Source organism: Calidris pugnax, unplaced genomic scaffold (genome assembly GCF_001431845.1).
Source record: "Calidris pugnax isolate Ruff unplaced genomic scaffold, ASM143184v1 scaffold273, whole genome shotgun sequence".
NCBI classification, from domain to species: Eukaryota; Metazoa; Chordata; class Aves; order Charadriiformes; family Scolopacidae; genus Calidris; species Calidris pugnax.
Genome location: NW_015094508.1, coordinates 7,655,586 through 7,674,966, shown reverse-complemented (window position 1 = coordinate 7,674,966; position 19,381 = coordinate 7,655,586). Strand labels below are relative to the sequence as shown.

The 19,381-nt window shown below is 37.2% G+C and overlaps 1 protein-coding gene across 3 annotated transcripts in view; it reads left to right on the top strand.

Annotated features, from left to right (window-relative positions):
* RNF180 (ring finger protein 180) overlaps window positions 1-19,381 on the top strand; it is an 81,955-nt gene that overhangs the window by 59,210 nt on the left and 3,364 nt on the right. For all 3 annotated transcript variants that reach the window (XM_014964826.1, XM_014964825.1, XM_014964824.1), the window contains exons 5-6: window positions 1,375-1,600; window positions 6,609-6,734. In XM_014964826.1, coding sequence (XP_014820312.1) covers window positions 1,375-1,600; window positions 6,609-6,734 — 352 coding nt within the window. The remainder of the gene's footprint in view (window positions 1-1,374; window positions 1,601-6,608; window positions 6,735-19,381) is intronic.

Below are 19,381 nucleotides of genomic sequence, written 5' to 3'. Positions count from 1 at the left end.
AATACCATCTCTACAGTAGACACAAAATAACAATTGTCACTAGTATTTGGTATGCCAGTATCAGGCAGTGGTTATCTGCCGTGGCCTATGAGTGTCAAAAGAGGCCTGTGTAATAGATAGCTGGTGGGTATGCAAATTAGATATAAATCAAGCAGCTGCCTAAGCACAGAGTAGTATTTATTGGGTAGAAATGCATCAATAGCTATGCTTAATGTCAATGATATGTGTCTGGAAGGACTAGCATTGCAGGACTAGCAAAGAGATGGGTACAGAGCAGTGGCTGAGCAAGGGGTTGTGAGGGTATTAAGTGTGGATACAGGAGCTTGCAAGAAGTTACTGATACTACAAGGCTACTACAATTAAGATACATAAACTGAGATTGAGCAAGGACTGGGACTTTAGAAAAAGGGCCATGAGAGAAGAGTTTTGACATTTAGCAGTGTCTGACACCTGCTGTCTTGGTTCTTTCCTGGTGGGTGTCTTGAATATTGGGCTGTGTTGGGTTCTGTTCTCTGTAAAATAAACCAGGTGGACAGAGGAGCTAGAGCAAAGTCAATGTCTCTTGTGTGGCTCCCATGGAGATGAAAAAAAAAGTAATTTTTTTCTTTCATCCAAACCCCTGGATGCCATTAGTATAATATCTTCAGATTACATGGGAAGGTTTAGTCACCTTACAAGAGCAAAGCAGGAACTTGTCAATGTACACAAGTGTTGGCACATATACCATTTGGGAAGTCCAACTGTGTTACCCTACAAATATATCAATGCAAGGAAATTTGGAGTATACATGCTGGCAAAAACAAGCAGTTACCAAGGATGTTAGAGGTTGCTAAACTTTCTAGTCTAAGGTTCTACATTCTGCATTGTAGTAATAAAGTTGTGGCTTGTTTCAAACTGTGAGTCATTATTCTTGCTGAAACATGCCCTTCACAAATTACCTTTCAAAGGCAGAATAATCCACAGGTTATTTTTAGAGACTTTCGTTTTCTCTTTTGTCTTTCTTGGCAAATAACCAGGTATTTTGTTAATAACATTACAAATAAATAGCTAAAATTCATTTTAAAATAAGAAATCGGATCCTAGTACAGTTTTACTCAACCTTTTTGCTTTCACTATTTCTTTCTTCTACTGTCTCATATGATTTTTGTTCTCCTTTCCCACAGAGTGCTTGTTGTCTGTCCTGTCTTGTCCTGTCTTATCAGTATGTTTCATCATCTCGTTAAAAGTAACGTGTATTAAAAATTAAGAATATAACCAATGTGTACCAACTTCTTAAGCATTATTTAAACTCACCCTCCTGCCGATTGGTTTATCCAAAATAGTTATGAACCGAGCTGTGAAAAGATGTTTTCTTTTTTCTTTTTCTTCTTGCAGTCTGCAAATGATAACCTGCATACAGACGATGAGCACGAACTCAGAGGAGATAAAGAAAGCTATCTCTGTGCAGTGTGCCTGGATGTTTATTTCAATCCTTACATGTGCTATCCATGCCACCACATCTTTTGTGAACCTTGCTTAAGGATGCTTGCCAAAGACAATCCAGCCAGCACTCCGTGTCCACTGTGTCGCACTACAATTGCCAGAGTCTTTTTCCAAACAGGTACAAAAATGAAAATTTTTGCAACACGGAATATTATTTGTATTTTTTTCCCTGTATTTATGGCCTGAACAAATATGTAGTTAAAAGTATAGTACAACCCTGCTAACCTAATACAGTTGTAAAAAGAAGAAATAAATAAATAATGATGTGCAATGGGCCAAATCCAAAATGCACGCAGAGCAAAATTTGTTGATGTTAATCCACTATGAGGCTTTCTTTGCATTTAACTCTTCCTAGGATATTCCATGCAGGTTTTCTTCAGTGGCAAGAAACTATTCTGGATGCATTTTTCAAGACTTCTTGATTTTCAAACTGAGGTTCTGATATTTTGCATTTATTTGGTTTCCTCTTGCTAAATAATCACAAACTCCAAATATAATAAACATTTTCTCAAAATATCCTACCAGAAAAGTGGTTTTAAAATTCCTAGCTTAATGACACAAAACAAAAATGCTCTTTTCTTGGTTTTCTGGCCTTAATTTAGCTACAAGTGAAAATAAAGGCTGGCAGAAATATAGAATCCTCCTAAATAATCTTACTTTTAAATTTGCCCCTCCTAGCCTCTTACACCCTGATTTCTAGTGTTCCTGACTTTTAGCAGTAGGAAAACATGGTGGGTAAGGGGTGTTTGATGTCAGAATTGGTACAGGCATAGAAGAGGGTAAGTAGTGTTGTAGTCCGGATACCTGGAACAGCATGAGTGAGTCTTTTGTGCCTGGAGCTTAAATTGGTAAATTTAAGCACCATGGATAAAATTGGTCTGTGATATCTGGATTTAGGCCCTTTACAGCACTTAAAACTGTGCATAGACAAGTCATAAAGTAGTGGAAATAACTCAGCCGCGCGGGAGAGTTTGTTTACTTTTGCACGCCGCAGAGATCTTGCAGCAATCCTTTTTAAACTGGGAGAGTGCTGTGATGATGACAGGTTGGGGATGCAGATTAAAGTATGATTTCACATTGATCAGCAGAGCTGCCCAGCTTCTATTTCTGGTTGTGCACAGACTCTTCCTCTGCACAGGCACAACTTTGTATAATTTGGTGGCAGCCCAGTTTGTGGAACTGACTGGACTAAATAAGAACTCGTTTAGGGGGGAAGGAGGTATTTTTCAGACAAACTAATTGGCTCAGAATGGTTCAGTGGGGACCTGCTGGTGGTCAGGGATACGGACTGACTATATCAGCACTGCAGCAGAGAAAATGGGTGGAAAGATGCATCCTGAGCACACTCAGCACCCTGCCTAGAGGTTTCAAGCTGTTCTCATTTCATTCATTTGATGTTTGATGCTCCTTTAGATTTGATGTACCTATGAAGTGTGTTTCACCAATAGAGAATTACTTAGTTGTTTTAAGGCTATTTAAATTTTAAAAACACTATTTAACAGATTTGCTGCAGTAGAACACTACTGGGAGTGCACAGAGACAGGTGCTTGCTGAAATGTATTTGCAAAACTTTCAAACACATCTAATGTACAGTTATTTAAGTGAACTATTACGTAAATGGATTATTTGTACATACCCAATGGGAGGGAATAAAGAGGGAGCTGGAGTTTTCTCAGCAGTGCCCACTGACAAGACAAGAGGCAGTGGGTCCCGTAGACTTCTGTATGTTCAGGTTCCTCAGGTGGTCTCAAACCTCATCTTCTCTTGGAGTGGGGGGGACTTTGCTCTCTCAATCCCTGCCTTGCAGTCCATCCACTCAAGAGATGTGAGGAGAGAGATTTCCAGTGAAGACTGAGGCAAAACAGTTAAGTACCTCAGCCTTCTCCTCCTCGGTTGTTACCAGTTTGCCTGTCTTGCTCATCAGGCGGGGTACGCTTTCTTTGACCTTCCTTTGCTGGCTGACATACCTGTAGAAGCCCTTATTATTATTCTTTGCATCCCTTGCCATTCAGGTTGTAATTTCTCAGTGCATAACATACTGAGCAACTTTTTAATCAACCAAGAAATATTGATGAAAATCATCTCTTTAGAGAAATCCGTAAAATCAACACATTGAGGAAGATGGATGGTGCCAATGTAAAGGATAGGAAATTATTTTTTTTACTCAGATTTATTAAGCCTTTCAGAAATTATGTTAAAGTCACTGCTGCTATGGGTTTGTGCAGCCAGACAAAGTTGCTAGCATTCTTACATATTTCTCTTATGCTACAGCTGGGATGTCTTATTTCCTTCTAATTTTTTTTTTCTGGATGCTTTCTACAGCTTTCCTTTTGTATAACTGTATTCTATTTTACAAGGATATCTCAAAAAGAGACCATTTTAGAATATGTTCAGAAGTTCACTTTTTAGCTTGTACAGTTTTGCAAACTGAACATAGCTGAAACAGAAGAATGCATGTAACATGTACAAAAAGATGAAGGCTAACAGGTGGATTATCCACCAATTATGAAGAAAAAGGGTATTTAACACAGAGCTACGAAGCCAGATATGACCTAGGAGCTGACATGCTGGAGAGCAGCTCTGTTGAAAAAGACCTGGGAGTCCTGGTGGACAGCAGGATGATCATGAGCCAGCAATGTGCCCTTGTGGCCAAGAAGGCCAATGGCATCCTGGGGTGCATCAAGAGAGTGTGGCCAGCAGGTCGAGGGAGGTTATCCTGCCCCTCTACTCTGCCCTGGTGAGGCTGCATCTGGAGTACTCTGGCCAGTTCTGGGCTCTCCAGTTCAAAAAGGACAGGGAAGTGCTGGAAAGGGTCCAGCAAGGGGCTATGAAGATGATCAGATGTCTGGAACATCTCTCTTGTGGGGAAAGGCTGAGGTTTAGTCTGGAGAAGACTGAGGGGGGATCTAATCAATGCTTATAAATACTTACAGGGCAGGTGTCAGGGGGATGGGCCCAGTGGTGCCCAGTGACAGGACAAGAGGTAACGGGCACAAACTTGAACATAAGAAGTTACATCTAAACATCAGGAGGAACTTCTTTACTTTGAGAGTGGCAGAGCACTGGAACAGGCTGCCCAGAGAGGTGGTGGAGTCTCCATCTCTGGAGACATTCATAATCCGCCTGGACATGTTTCTGTACAACCTGCTCTAGGTTGTGGGGGTGGACTAGATGATCTCCAGAGGTCCCTTCCAACCCCATATTATTCTGTGATTCTATGAGGAGTTGTTCCGATGGTGTCCACCGTGCATTCCCATATTTCTTAAAGCCTTTCTTAAAAGCCCTTCTGCCATCAGGATAAGCTGACATCTGGTCAGATGATAGGATGCCCAGGGTACACCTAAGAAAACAGCTTTTGATCTGATTGCAACAACACACTTCAAGTAACTCAGTGTTTTAAATGCCTCTTCTATTAGGGGAAAGAGTGAGCCAGGGATTGGCTTCTACGCTTCCATTCATATAAGGTTGGGTATTTCTGAGAAGAGCCAGATCTGGCACTCATGCACAATAAACCCACCGCTTTGTAGAAACGCAGACTCAGTGCAGTGGTTGTGCATGGAAGGTCCAGGCACATGGCAGGGAAAGGGTTACATACAGAAAGGCAGGTGGCCTGGCCAGCGTGAAAGGATCTTTCTTAAAAGCCTAATCAAGCAACCTTCTAAAAGCCAATGAGAGTTGTCACCACTGCCTTTTCTGAAAAACAGGAATTAGATGCCTCACCAGAGGTCTAAGTGTTTAAATTTGGACAATAAAGTTTAAAGAACTGGGTCGATTTTTATGACCTGTAGAAGGAAACTAAAATATTCTCTGTTGATGCTGTGAGAGGCAAGCAGAGTCTCATCAGAGGCTATTTCTCTGAATTCAAGTAGCGCTTAATCCAAATGTGTTCAGTAGCATATAAAGCTCTTACATAAAAATTAAAAACCACTGGTGAAAAATACACAGCTTGATCCTTTTACATTTAGGACAGAAAATGGCCTCTTTCCCTTCACTGACAGGGGTTTATGAGAGCAATAGCGCTGTTCTCACAGAATGAGATAGAAGGATTTGGAGATTTCTGTACCCTGCACATGTTGTGTAGCCTCGCTCCACCTGCATTCTGACACAGTGAAATACAGGATAATTTTTAGAATAAGACCAGCGTATTTTTTTTTTGCTTCAAATCTGCTAATACCTTCCTCTTACATAGAAAAAGCTACTGCAACCAAAGGGTATTTGGAATTTTTTCTCCCTTCTGGAGCCTGCTCTCAAAAAGCTTAGCTTTCTCAAGTTTGCCAGAGAAAAATATTTGATCCTTTCATAAAATATTGATTTTTTAAGAAGTATGTACGATTGCAATGAACCACATAAAGTAATAATACGTAAGGCTTTTCAAAGATATGTGAAGGACTTTTTTTTTTAATTTTCCATTAACTACTAGCTTGACAAGTCTGTTACCAGCAGATCACTTCTTTTCTGTGGTAGGGAGGAAAATACAATTATTTTTAAATTGTTTTCCATTGGTGTGTTGCTATGGATAGTTTAGTTTTGACAGTTTTGAGTTGAAATATAGATATTTCCCCCAAATTATATCCCAAGAAGCTGATGATTCCTTGAAATTAATAAGTTATGTCAACTCATTCAATGTGTCATTAATCATTCTACAAATGCATTCTTAATTCCTATTAATCCAAAATATTTTTAAAATCTCCAAAATACTTCTCAGACTCTTCCCCTCTCCTTGCATTACTGTTACTGTGTGATGATGTTAAAGAAAATACAGTATGAACTGAAATTAATACCACAGTCAATTTGATACATGCCGTTTTCATTCATAGACTTCATCATAGTTTTGTAAATTAAATTGCCTGATATGTTATGTACTTCATTTTGCTAGAACTTGACACCATCTCTCCTAAATGCTTTTTTTCAGGGGAACAGAATCAAAACAGCATGTTTAAGACTTATTCTTGCTATATCTAGAAATGCTTGGATTTAAATAATTTTAAAATTATTTAAAAGATGTTATAATCAGAAAAAGGATTACACAGTAGATAAGGCATTTTTATTTTGTAGTATAAAAGTATGAAAATTATTGCTATATCTGCAGCATTTATGTGTGCATTCTTTCCCATTAACTGTTGTAGAACTGAACAACTCTACCAAATCTTTTTTCCCTACGGAATATTTGAAGTTAAAAGAAAATTTTCAAAAATCAAATTCTGCAAAATGGCCTCTACCAAGCTGCAAGAAAGCCTTCAGAGTTTTCGAAGGTAAGTGTTTTAATTTTTCTCTAAACTTCATTCAGTCTTGAGTATAATATTAGAAAATAAGTCTCTAGCTATACATGCCATAGGAAATCAGCAATGAGTGATTATTAAAGTAGAGCTAGTTAAATTCTCCTGATTTACTCATACACAGTGTTCTGAATTTAAAGGTAAACTGCAAATTGCAAAAAGACAATTTGTATCTTTACCTGTTCATTTATTCCTAAATTTTAATTTTTGCACACATTATTAAGCTAACTGTATGTCGTTTCCTGTTTGGAAAAAATTGTGTTCGCATAATGGAATAGTGGAATAAAAGAAAATTAGTCTGGGAAAAAAGTTAGTAGTTCTAAGTGTGGTCAATAAAGACCTCTTCAAAAAAAATCAGAAGCATTCTTTTATGAATGATTTCATATTGATTGGATCATTTTATCATGTATTTAATAACATTGTAAGTGTAGCCTTTGCATGCCCTTAAATTGGAGTTGGATTCTATAAACACTGTACAGTCACAGAAAGTTCACAAACTAAGAGTAAGTCTCAAAAAGCAATTTGATACCACCATGTGGACTAAAACAAGTGATAAAGGTCATTTCAACTGAAATACAATACTTAATTTGACAGCGACTTTGGTGTAGTCAAGTGCAGGAATTAAAAAACAGGCTGAGACAGTACTCTGGGCCTGAAAGTTCATGCATAAATCTGACATCGAAATACATTTAGGAGACCGGAGATACAGAATAGAGTAGTCAAGGTATTGATGGTAATGTTGTAAAAGGGTGCGGGCTGTCTTCATGTAAAGATTGTAGATATGCCTGAAGATAAGTAAGTAGCCAGGTGTTCAGAATGAGAGACTGTGAAACCTCTGAGTTACAACCCTTGGGGACTGTTTCAAGATATAATTATTCCTAGACTAATAGGAGATTTTCTCCAACTGCTTTCATCCTAATGTTTTTATTTTTTTACTGTTTTATTTAAAATATACTGATTAAATTTAAAGTGGGAAAGCCTATTTAGAAATAGAGTAATTCTTTTTTATCTGGGTTTTTTCAAATGCTTAGTCTAGAGAACATTGCACCAATGTTGCATACAATGAAATCTGTGCTAGTTTTTTACTGATCTCGTCTGTTTAGAGACTTAATAAAAAGCTGTCGACTTCTGCATCAATCAAGGATTGGAAGATACATGTTTTTTTAATGCCTGCTAATAGTAGCAGAAATTCCTACCACCTCAGCAGGTCACATCTGCCATGTCCTTTTATGTAATCATTCTCTAGAGAAAAGGGTGAGCAATTTCCTATGTATTTAAAAAAAACAAAAAAACCCAAAAAAAACGTTGTGAAAGTTTTTAATAATTAATGTTGGTGCATTTTTGTATCTCTCTGTCTTTAAAATCAGGGTACAACACTTTATACTTTCTTGATTCAAGATTCTTCTTACCTTGATTTCAGTTAGATAAGCAATGAAGAAAGGATGTTAACAGCTGTGAAAATTTGCATCTATAATTTTAAGTTCATACTTCTGCATTTAAAAATATGAAAAAATTGATACTGGTTTTCAAGTTTCTGATACTGTCATCTACTGAAAGGGGAAATAAGATGACTTGCTGAAAATAGAAGGTGTAGCATTGATTTTAGCTATAATAATAATGCTGGAGTAGAAGTCTCTGAGAATAAATTGAGCTACTTTTCCCAAATCCCACTGTTCCATCCTTCCCTATTGCATCTTTTCTTTCAGTTAATTTCCTTACTTCCTCATGTCATTGTTTCAAATTGTTTGTTCCTTTGTCATACCACTCAAGACTGTGGTTGTGTGACCATGTAATCTTCTTCACTAGTAGGCTTTCCTTTTTTAGCCAGGATCCATCAGATCCTTCAGTATAGTTTATGGAACCACAAAAAGCTAATTTGCACACATGCATTTCCCACAAGACACATTTACAGTCTACAGTCTTCACTGTGAAGAATTCACAGTGAATTTTCTGCCTCAGGGAGACACACATTACTGAGAAGCGTTGTCTTTGAGCATCTGTTACGCCTGTAGTACTTGAAGACAGAAAGCACATAATCCAAGCCCTGCTGGTTGAGTGTGTCTTCGGTCAGCTGCGCTGGTGACAACTTTGTCATTTTGCTGATTTGTCAGCACTTGGAGCCTAACGCTTGCACCCACTTTCCTTGCCCACAAGTCCTTTCAGCTCCAACAGGTTATTGGTAAGAAACAACAGACTGATTTGTTGATTTCAAGGTCCCAGTTGGGTCCCAAGGAGCAGCTGTGTTCCAACTAACCTTCAAGCCTTCATTTCAGCACCTTACCATGCAGAAATGGGTCTGAAAAAAAAAAAATTAATTGGAAGTGAAACTGTAAGGTCAGTGCCACAGACATATCTTAAGCTCCAGCCCTGTTAGCACTGCCACTTTCTGTCCCTGCTGTTTTGCCAACTGCGTTAGTACAAAGGTTGTGTAAGTATCAATACTTACAACCTGTTTATCTTTTAAACTGTTTTAAAAGAGGCTGTTCTTTAGAGATGTCTTCAGAGCCACAGTCCCACTGGAAAAGATATGTAGCCTTTTCCCAGTCCTGAGGACTCCATCCAGAGATAGCCTGTGTAGGAGACAGTGGTGTACCTCTCAGAAATTATGGCTGCTCAGCCGTCTCTATTGCTTCATCAGTGCATTGAAGGGAATCAAATTCTAGCTAATCTGTATGTGTTATAGGATTTCTTGTTTCCGTTTAGCTGTGATAAGACTGTTGTACTGAGAATATTGATAGCTATAATTATGCAACACCAAGGATTATGGTAGAACGGCCATGGCAAAAAAGCATATTGTGCCCTTTCCCCCTGGATTTCTTGGCATGTCCCTAAATGGTTGTTAAATTGGTATCTTTAGTTCTGCTTAGGGAATCAAGTGTTTATACTGGCTGCAAAGACAAACAAGTAATATTTTAGACCTCTTACACAGCAGTGGCCCCACAGCTGTATCAGAGGGATCCAAATGAACTTGTAGGGGAGTTATAGGTATTGTGCTTTTCACCCTGCAGCTTACAAAAAGTCTTTGAAGAAGGTTCTTTTCTGAAGATGCTTGAAAAAAAACAACTGTGTTCAGGATAAGAGGAAAAGTCCTCTCATCCATTAATAGCTGGTTAAAAGATACCAAACAAAGAATGGAAATAAATGATTCATTTTTCTCACTGGAGGGACATTAGCAGTCTGGTCCTAGACGGGTGTATGGTACAGTTTGTACTATCCCGCATATTTGTTACTAGAAACAGAGGTGATAACATTTGTTTACAGTACTGAAATATGCAGGATAATAAAAATGAAAGCCAAGTGCAAGAAGTGGCAGAATACTCTCCGTACTGAATGATCTTCAGCAATGTTTACATTGTTTCCTTTAAATGCAAATGGAGGTAGTAAACTGGAAGGGTACAGACAAGATAAATAAGAATGTCAGTTTTAAATTACTTCCTGATGAGAAATATGTAAATAGACTAGAATGCTTCAGTCAAAACAAGAGATGACGAAAAAGGGAAGATGATAGAGGTAATTAAAATCATGAGAGGCATGGCAGAAGTGAATGGGCTGCTGTTACTCACTGTCTAGTAATAAAAGAACTAAAGGACACTAAATAAAATTATCATTACCCCAGAGTATGGGTTCAAATAATGGCAGACTCTTGGAAGAAAAATTGAGTGAAGTATATTAAACTCAAAGAGGCAACATTTGCCTGTGAAGATCCTTGAACTGCAAGTCTTTGGGAACTGGGAGAGAACACATGGAAACTAATGCAGTATGCTTGCCCCATTTTTATGTTCTTTTCTTGCCATTCATCAATTCCTCATTGTTTGACCTCGTCAGAGAAAGAATGATAGGGCAGGGAACCTTCTACTCTAGTTTTAGTATGCCTGTCCTTATGAGATGGCCTACAATTTGATGGCAATTGTGTCTTCCATTACAATTTTAATTTAGGCATCATGAAAGGATTTTATGTATTTATCAAATAAGATTACATAAATATTTATTATTTGCCCTCTAAAGACAATTGAGAACAATACATACTCCTAGTTAAACCACCCTAGGTAAACTTTGAATTACTAGCTTTTTGAAGTTGTAGTCTTTCATCACAGAATCCATTTGGAGCATAAAATATCTCTTGGTCTTAATTTTTTATGTTTTGTGTAAGATTCAGCTGAGTTCAGGTTATGATGGGTCTTTGTGAACAAGTAGAAGCAAAGATACCTTCTGCCTTCATCACTGGCAGGAATTAACAAGTATCTTTCTAAAGATTTTAGTGGAAGTGGGGAATGATCCTTGCCAACTATGCCTAATAGAATGGCAAAAAGATAGATCAGACTGACCCTCTCTTAAGACAAGTAGAGCCAATTCATTAGTTTATTTTTAAGAAAGTACTTGCATTACTGTTATCTTGCGGTGTTCCACTAAAGTTGGCTTAAAACATTAAAGCCTTAAGCACTGAAGGGCTTGTAGAAAGCAGTGTATAACAAAACTCTGCAAAGTTTTTTTAAATTATATTTAGCATTAAATTAATATTATCTTTTAAACAAAATATAGCAATAATGCAAGTCAAGAAATAAGCATCTAAAGGCAATTGAGCAGCATGCCAAGTAGCCTTCACACTAGAGACAAACATCAGTATGACATCCTTTCTAATGCTATTTTGTACTTATTCAGTCATCTTGAGCTATTATATTAAGCCTGGCTAAAAATATCAATGGCTTTTGCCTCTACATATTTCGTACAGTGGCAGTTGAAACAAATGGAGCCTGAAGGGATGTAAGTAGTTAGGGAGGAGTTGTAGGCAAGAATGAAACTAGAGGGAGGTGATGCCATTGCAGCAGTATGATACAAAAGGGTGAAGAGTCTTATGTTGGTAATTTAACAAGAGTTGCTGACAGCTGAAGTACAGTATTTTTCAGCTGGGGAGATGACAAATGTAAAGAAAACATAAACTTGTAATATGACTTCTAGAAGTGTTCAGTGATAAAAAGTAGGAACAACAGAAGAGGATGCTGATGAATAAAGTTCGAGACCACCATGAGTAAGAGATTTTGTGAAGACAAATGGAATATAGATTAAAAAGTTAATAGAGTCGGAATATTCTGAATTCTTTTTAAAATTGTGTTTTCATATAGATTACTGGTGCACATGCCATGGAAAGTAAAATACTTCAGTTGCTGTTTGAGATTCCCTGGCTTTCGTTTTCTGTGTTGTCACAGCAAGGAGAGAAGTTGTCCACAAGTTAAATTCACTTTTAAGATACAGTTTATCTACATGCAAATGTGAGCAAAAGTGATTACAAATCACGGTGTTAAAGGCAAATGGTTGAAAATTACCATAACTGTATTATGTATGTCATCAATATACATGTCAAAAACTTATGTAACTGTATTATGTAAGTCATCAATATAAAAGTCAAAAACTTATGATTAAAATTAAAGGAAAACATTTTTTAGTCTAGAATGTATGCAGTGTGACATGATCTCACAGGGACACCATGCAGCTTCATTTCTTGGTATCAATCACCAAGACTATATGGATTGCTGTCAGAACAGGTATGGTGAGGGGGAGAGCAGTTAAGAAGCCAAAGTTTCATTTATTTAGAGAGATAGTTTGCACCTTGAAAAATAAGGACATGCATTTCAATTACTGTATATTGCTTATCATCATCCCCCTTAATTGAATTTTGAAATAAAGTGGTTTTAAAGTAGGAGAGTAGGTTTTGCTATAAATCATTTTTAAAAGCTGTTCTATGATGTCCTGCCTGTTTGCTACTTAGTGTGTTATGGTTTAGGGGAAGAAAGAAAAAGAAAATAAATAATTCACTTGGTTACTTAAAAAAAATCTGCGTGCAGACTGGCTATCAAAATTCCTTTGTGGCTTTTACAGTCAAATGATTTTTACATTGTGAAATGTGAGATTAATTACTCTTGCTTTAGTATGCATCCCAGTACTTAAATTAGCCAATTAGCTTGTATTTGTCAGTATTAAAAATTATAGAATAATCACAAATGTTTGGACAGACTATGTTTTCTAAGCTTTTTCTGCCCTCCCACAGTCCTCTTGCTTCTTGAATCACTTACTTCCAGGGAAATAAATAGCCCAAGATAGAACATATGAGTTGTTCTAGTTTTGCTTTGAATTTATGAGACAGCCTGGGCACAGTAATCTTTGGATATTTCTCATTAAATTGGTAAAGAGATTTCGTATTTAATAAATTAACAAAATGTAAGTTATGCAAAATACTCAATGTAAAATGTGTATGCATGCATTTAATGTGACTTTATGGATTTTATAATTCAATTTTAAAGCTTTCTTTTGTTTTCTATTCCAGTAACCTGATTCTGTGATAAGATATACTATCTAGCTTTATGGTTCGTGTTTTAATCAGTAAAGCTGAATTATTAGTCTGTAAAATAGCAAGAGGTATCTGACTTCACACATTTTTATTTGGTTATTTACTTAATATTCAGAATGTCTTTGTTAACTTATGGCAGAAGCTCTATATTTATGTCTTAGAATTTAAACCAATGATAGGAACATGAAAAAAACCCTCAATTACAAATAATACTCAGTGAAATCTAATGATCTGTATTTGAATAGGAAAAATTCTTATCTTCATTTCCTACCCAGAGTAAAGCTATCGGATATCTTTGTCAAGTGTAAATATTTGTAATTTTGATTGAATGACATTTATAGTATTTCATGGAGTAAAAAATCTTCAAATGAGAAGCTGCCTCCTTCCTGTCCTGATGGCCTGAGAGGTGTTAATTCCAGCGACGAACAGTAAACAGTCCAAAGAAATCCTGAATTTCTGAGAAATGCCGAGAGATCAAGAGAGGCTGGAGAAATGGGCTGAAACAATAGAGCAGGTGCTTTGGCAGATGAAGTCCCTTCCAGCAGGGCACATAAAAAGAAAACTAAACCAACGTAGAAGATGGAAAATAAAAGAGCAAGTAAAAGTAGATGGAAAGTAAGAGAGCATCTAGCAAACTACATGGGATTGTTATTGGAATCTCACAGCAGTCTTGATAGTTCAGAACATTCACATGTGATTTGGAAAAGTGATATGTATACAGCTGATATATATAGTTCATTAGTGACAATAAATTATTCAGTTTACTGATGATAGTAAATATGAACTTGACAGCTACCAGTTCTCTTGATCAGCAAGCTCAAGGAGGCAACGGTCTGCAGAGGACAACAATTTGCAGTACAGGTTGATAGATTCAGCATCAGGGCTGCCATGCAGAGAGACCTAGACAGGCTGGAGAAACATGAAAAGAACCTGATGAAATTCAACAAGAACAAATGCAGAGTCCTGCACGTGGGAAGGAAGAGCCCCTGGCAATGAGACAGGTTGGGCACTGACAGCCTGGGCAGCAGCTCTCTGGAAAGGACTGGGGGGTCCTGGTGGAGAGCAAGCTGTGCGTGAGCTGGCAGTGTGCCCAAGCAGCAAAGGACAACAGCATCCTGGGCTTTGTGAGCAAGAGCATGAGGTATGAACAGTAGTAGATAAGGGAAGTTTTTATCCCCTGCTACCCGGCAGACCACATCTAAAATACTGCAATTTTTCCCCTCTTTCTCCCAGTACAGGAAATTTGGCAGTAAATTGGAGCAGGTTTAGCAGAGGGACGTCAGGATGCTTAGATGCTTGGAGCACCTGACCTATGAGGAGAGGCTGAGGGAACTGGCTTGTTCAGTCTGGAGAAGGGTAGGCTTTGGGGAGGATCTCCAGGCAGCCTTACCACACCTATGAGGAGACCACCAAGAGGACAGACCAGCTGTTCACAGTGGTGCATGGCAGGAGATGAGGAATGATGGATATGAGAGGTAAAGACTGAAAGGAAGAAAAACACTTTCACTGTACGGACAGTCAAGTGGTGGAGCAGTTGCCCACAGAGGCTTTACAACCTCCATAATACATAATATTCGCTATGATAAGCTGTAAATTAGCTACTGCCATTTAAGAAAAGACGTCTGGATAATACCATGATTAGTTTTCTGAAAACATTCAATGCTCAGTCATAGTCAAAAGGTAAGAAGGAACTATTAGGATCATAACAAAATGGAAAACATTATGTCATTGTTTAGATTCGTGGTGATCCCACACCTCCAATTTTGCATATAATTTTAGATTACATCATCTCAAAGAAGGATAAAGCAGGGTGAAGCATATTGCGGAAAGGATGATCTAAGTATGGAACATTTTCCATACAAAGAAAATTAAGAAGTTTTTTGTTTGGAAAGGATATTACAGAAGACAGATACAAGATGTCTTTGAAAATATGAATGACATAAAGCTGGTTTAGGAAAGATTGTTCACTGTCTCTTAGAGGCATTCTTGCATTAGCAATTATATCAGCCACAATAGATAGGGCAAAACAATTGGTGCTGAGGTCCTGATGTCCGCATTTGCATTTTAGGGAACAGGGGCAACTTACTTCCAATCCGAAGGGCTGAATGCCCATTAGTGGTTAAAGCATATTATGGGAACACATCAGAGCTCTTGGAGGTCATCTTCTGGTTTAGTTTCACCTGAAAGGAAATCAGTTTATTTGCTCTAAGACTGCTGCCCCAAGGGACGCAAAGCGCAGTAAATGCAGGCAATGTGAGACCTGGTTCAAAAGTGTGCACAGACACGTGTAAGGAGAGAAAATCCTCTCAATGCCACTTTAACACACTGTTCTGAGCACAGCTTCCAAGGCATTGGGGTCCTAAGGTGCTCATTGCAATGGTGCATATGTGAATATGTCAGTCTATTCTTGCCCTTTCTCTTACAGTCTTATGGTAGCTCTATCTATGTGTTGCAGCTCGTAATCAGAAAGAAGAGACTGCGTCAAAATGACCTTGGTACATCTGATTACCTAAGAACACTTGTTCTTAGGTAATTTGATTTTATATGAGCACTTGTAATGTAAATGGTTATTATGTCTTGCATATTACTCATTTCGGCACATTTTTATACTAAAATTTTCCATCTCATTTTACATTCTTTAGTTATAGGAAAATGAGGTCAGACGATTTATAAAATTGGGAGAATATTTTAAATCATTTGTAGTCTAATTTTGAGTATTGCTAGTACCTCAATAGGAGATTGCAAAAACTTTGGCAGGGATACACACAACAGATGTGCCTATTGATGCTCTGGTGAAAGTCCTTTTTGATTTGCACGCTTTGGTGGGTATAAAAGTGTGATTTGCACACAACATTGTTTTTTGTTATCTAGTAGCAGGTTTCCACTAACAATTTGCCACACTCCACTGGCACTGTGCATGCATATTCATATGATTTGAGTGGAAGTTATTGTTCAAAATATAGCAACACAGGCACACACAAAAAAGTTAAGTAAAATCTATGTTTTAATAAATACATGTCTGTATAGAAATTATTTAGGGATTGTATCCATCAAATAAAATAGGATCTCTTTTTAAAAAAGAAGGAAATACATTAGAAATTATATGAAGCTCCCTCACCTCTTCTGTTTCATAATTCAACCCCCTACTCCATGTTGCTGTACATGGAGTTTTTGAGGAAGTCTACATCTCTCAGTTTTTATCTGCAGATGGCTAGAATCAGATGCAGAGACGTGGTTTATTTCCACTCTAGCTGGAGAGATAGACATCTGAAGGTACTTTGCATGTGAGAATTTATTAAAAACAGTAGTCACAGCACAGATCATAGAGTCTACAGTAACCTTGTGCATGCTCATGCAGGGCTTCTAAGTATGGTTCTTGGTTTCAGTACTGAACACAAGATTATTTGGTGATATAATTCAGGGAAAAGAAACAGTTCTCATTCTTTGTTAGCCTCTGTTAAGTCCTAGAATTCAGTTTACATAAGAGTTGTACTATTGACATTTCCAGCTGAAGCGTAATCAATTTACAGCAATGGAATTGAAATCTATTCCACATAACTGGCTGTCAACTTTCAATAACTTTACTCGCACTTGGGTAAACCACAGGGATTACACATGGTGTATAGTAAGTAGTTCCTGATTTATACACACCTTTAACACAGCACCAAGATCTTCTCTGTAGGTTTCTATAGGAAGAGCAGTTAGCCAATAGCCAGTTTCCTATACGGAAACTGCGGTTGCTGAATGTAGAATGATTACATTACAAAGTCTTAATATGCGATAGACTGAGTGCAGGTTTGCTTAAAGTGAGTTGCACAGACATACAAATCAAGGATAATATTTGTCCAAATCTTCTATAAGGCAAGGACTACAAAGTTAAAACTAATGTAGCTACATGTTTACAAAATTTCCTGATTATCCCTGTTGATCCAAAACCAGCCTCTAGCATTTTGTGTTATATTTACTTTAAGTGTAGAAACAAATGAAAAGAAAGCACAGGTACTAGTCTTCGCTAAGACCCTCCGGAGAGGATAAAAGACACGAAAATTCATGTTTAAAAGGCAAAGTGAATGACACAGCATTAGCAATAAATTTTTAGGCCATTTGAAAATTAAATTTAAAAAGTTGAACATAACGGCATAAAGCTGGGTTTCTATTTGACAATGATGTTTTAAAAGTGTTAGAAAAGAAATCAGGAAAAATACAGGTTTGAAATGGAGGTAAGTTTTTAAATGAGCACTTTTCAAGTACATTACATCTTGGCAGAAAGATATTTTAAAAAGACTAATATCTTTCAGAATTTTGTTACTGATGTAACTAATGTTATTTTTCAGTAATCAAATATACTGTTTTAAATTAACATAATTTTAAATTAACATAACCTAGAGTATACCATAAGGAAAAAGGAAGTCCATGTCATATTTCAAACACATCTTCAGCATCTTTAAGCAGATGTTTAGTTCATGCACTTGCATAAAATTTTGTGGTATTCTAGTCTAAAACTCTTTAAAAGTAAATCCCTGGAATTTTTTACTTTTTTTTTTTTCTAGAATCAGTATAGCATATTTAGCTGTGAGGCAAATCTTAGCCTACTTGGAGTTACTCAAAAACATCATAAAATATCCATCACTCTCTTGACTAGCATGAAGATTTCACATATAGTTTCCAAAATAAAACAAGTAACATTAGGGAGATTCTGATGTATACAGGAACTGTGTCTAGAAACTTGGTATCTGGACATGACAAACTAATGCAAATTGTCATTAAAAATAAAAAATAAAAGGAATGCAATGATATCATGATGAAAGGCAGAATTTCTGCATCTCAGTAGTCTAGTCAAATTTCTAAATAAACCAGTCATTAAATGAATACAGGAGGACCAGTTTACCTATGTAATTTGAAGTTAAAAGGTCGCTGATGAACTATGTTAAAAAAGAGAGAAAATAACGATTGTGCTATAAAAGTCCTGGGCAGAATATTAATTCAGAGAAAAAATACAAAGAAACAGTCAAGTCCAGCAAAGTTCTGTATTAGGACACTTTTTAAAAAATATATTTCTCAATTTTCCTGAATAAGGTCTAAGAATGTTAAAATGAAAATTACTGGCACACGAACACCAATTATACACAATTATTTATATTAGTCAAAAAAGGAAGACTGAGGAACTTCAAGGAGGCCTAATTAAGCTGGACTTAAAGACAGCACAGTGGCAGATTAAAACTGAAGAAGACACGCTGCAGCACACTGGTGTACAGTGGTGCCCACTGAAGGGGACACTTCCTACCCACCTTGAGACCCCAAAAGCCATAATGACAGCGCAGAAGAGAACAGTCTGGGCACCTCAGCAAAGACCTCTTTTCCAAAATAAAAAAAAAGAGTTACCTGAAAATGGAACAAAAATCCAGACCAGTAAAACTGCGTTGCCTCCCAGAATGGGACAGGTCTTCTGCTTTTACAGCACAGCTCCCAGACTTTTCTGTGCACAACTTTCTGTCTAACAGCAGCACAGACACTTCTCTAGCCTCGTATCTTGACGTATGCAAGAGCTATGCCCCTATACTACTTCTCTCACTATGTAGAGAAGTCAGGGGAGGAAAGAAGAGGAAGGACCTTTTGAAAGGAACGCGCATTCAGGCCGTTCTTGGAGCCACAGGATTTTTACTTCCACTTGAAAGGATGTGTTTGCATCTGCCTATGTATTTTTAATTATCAGCATACAAACAGTAATTTAAAAATTTTAACCTGGTATGCATCATGTAGAGACATAATGTTAAAGCAAGCAGGTTTTATGTAGAAAAATGTTTTGAAAAGAATTCATATACTAGAAATAAGAATTCAAATGTATTCGCACTGTTAAAGTATATGTGTACGCATATGGATGTGTGTCGTTTACCAAGGAATTCAGATGAGTAGACTTCAGGAATCCAGAGATTAAATACTCAAGAGATTACAGTATATGCAGCCTTTCACTTCTAGATCAATGAATGAAATTCAGTGGAAGAAGGCAGCAAAAGAGAGATGTTCATAGGTCTGGGTGACCTAAGCAGATAGAATTACTTGACTATAATAGACAGTGTCAAATCCAAACAAATAAACATATTATTTTCCAGACATGGAAGACAGAGCTACTTTTTAAATCTTTCAGAATAAAGTCCACAGAGAGCTTCTTGTCCAACGAAGCAAGGAAACCTAGCAGTGAGGTGTGAGATTTCCTGCTTCCATTTGTCCTGTAAATAACCAGGGGAAGGACGGTTAGCCCTTTTTTTTTTTTTTTTTTTTT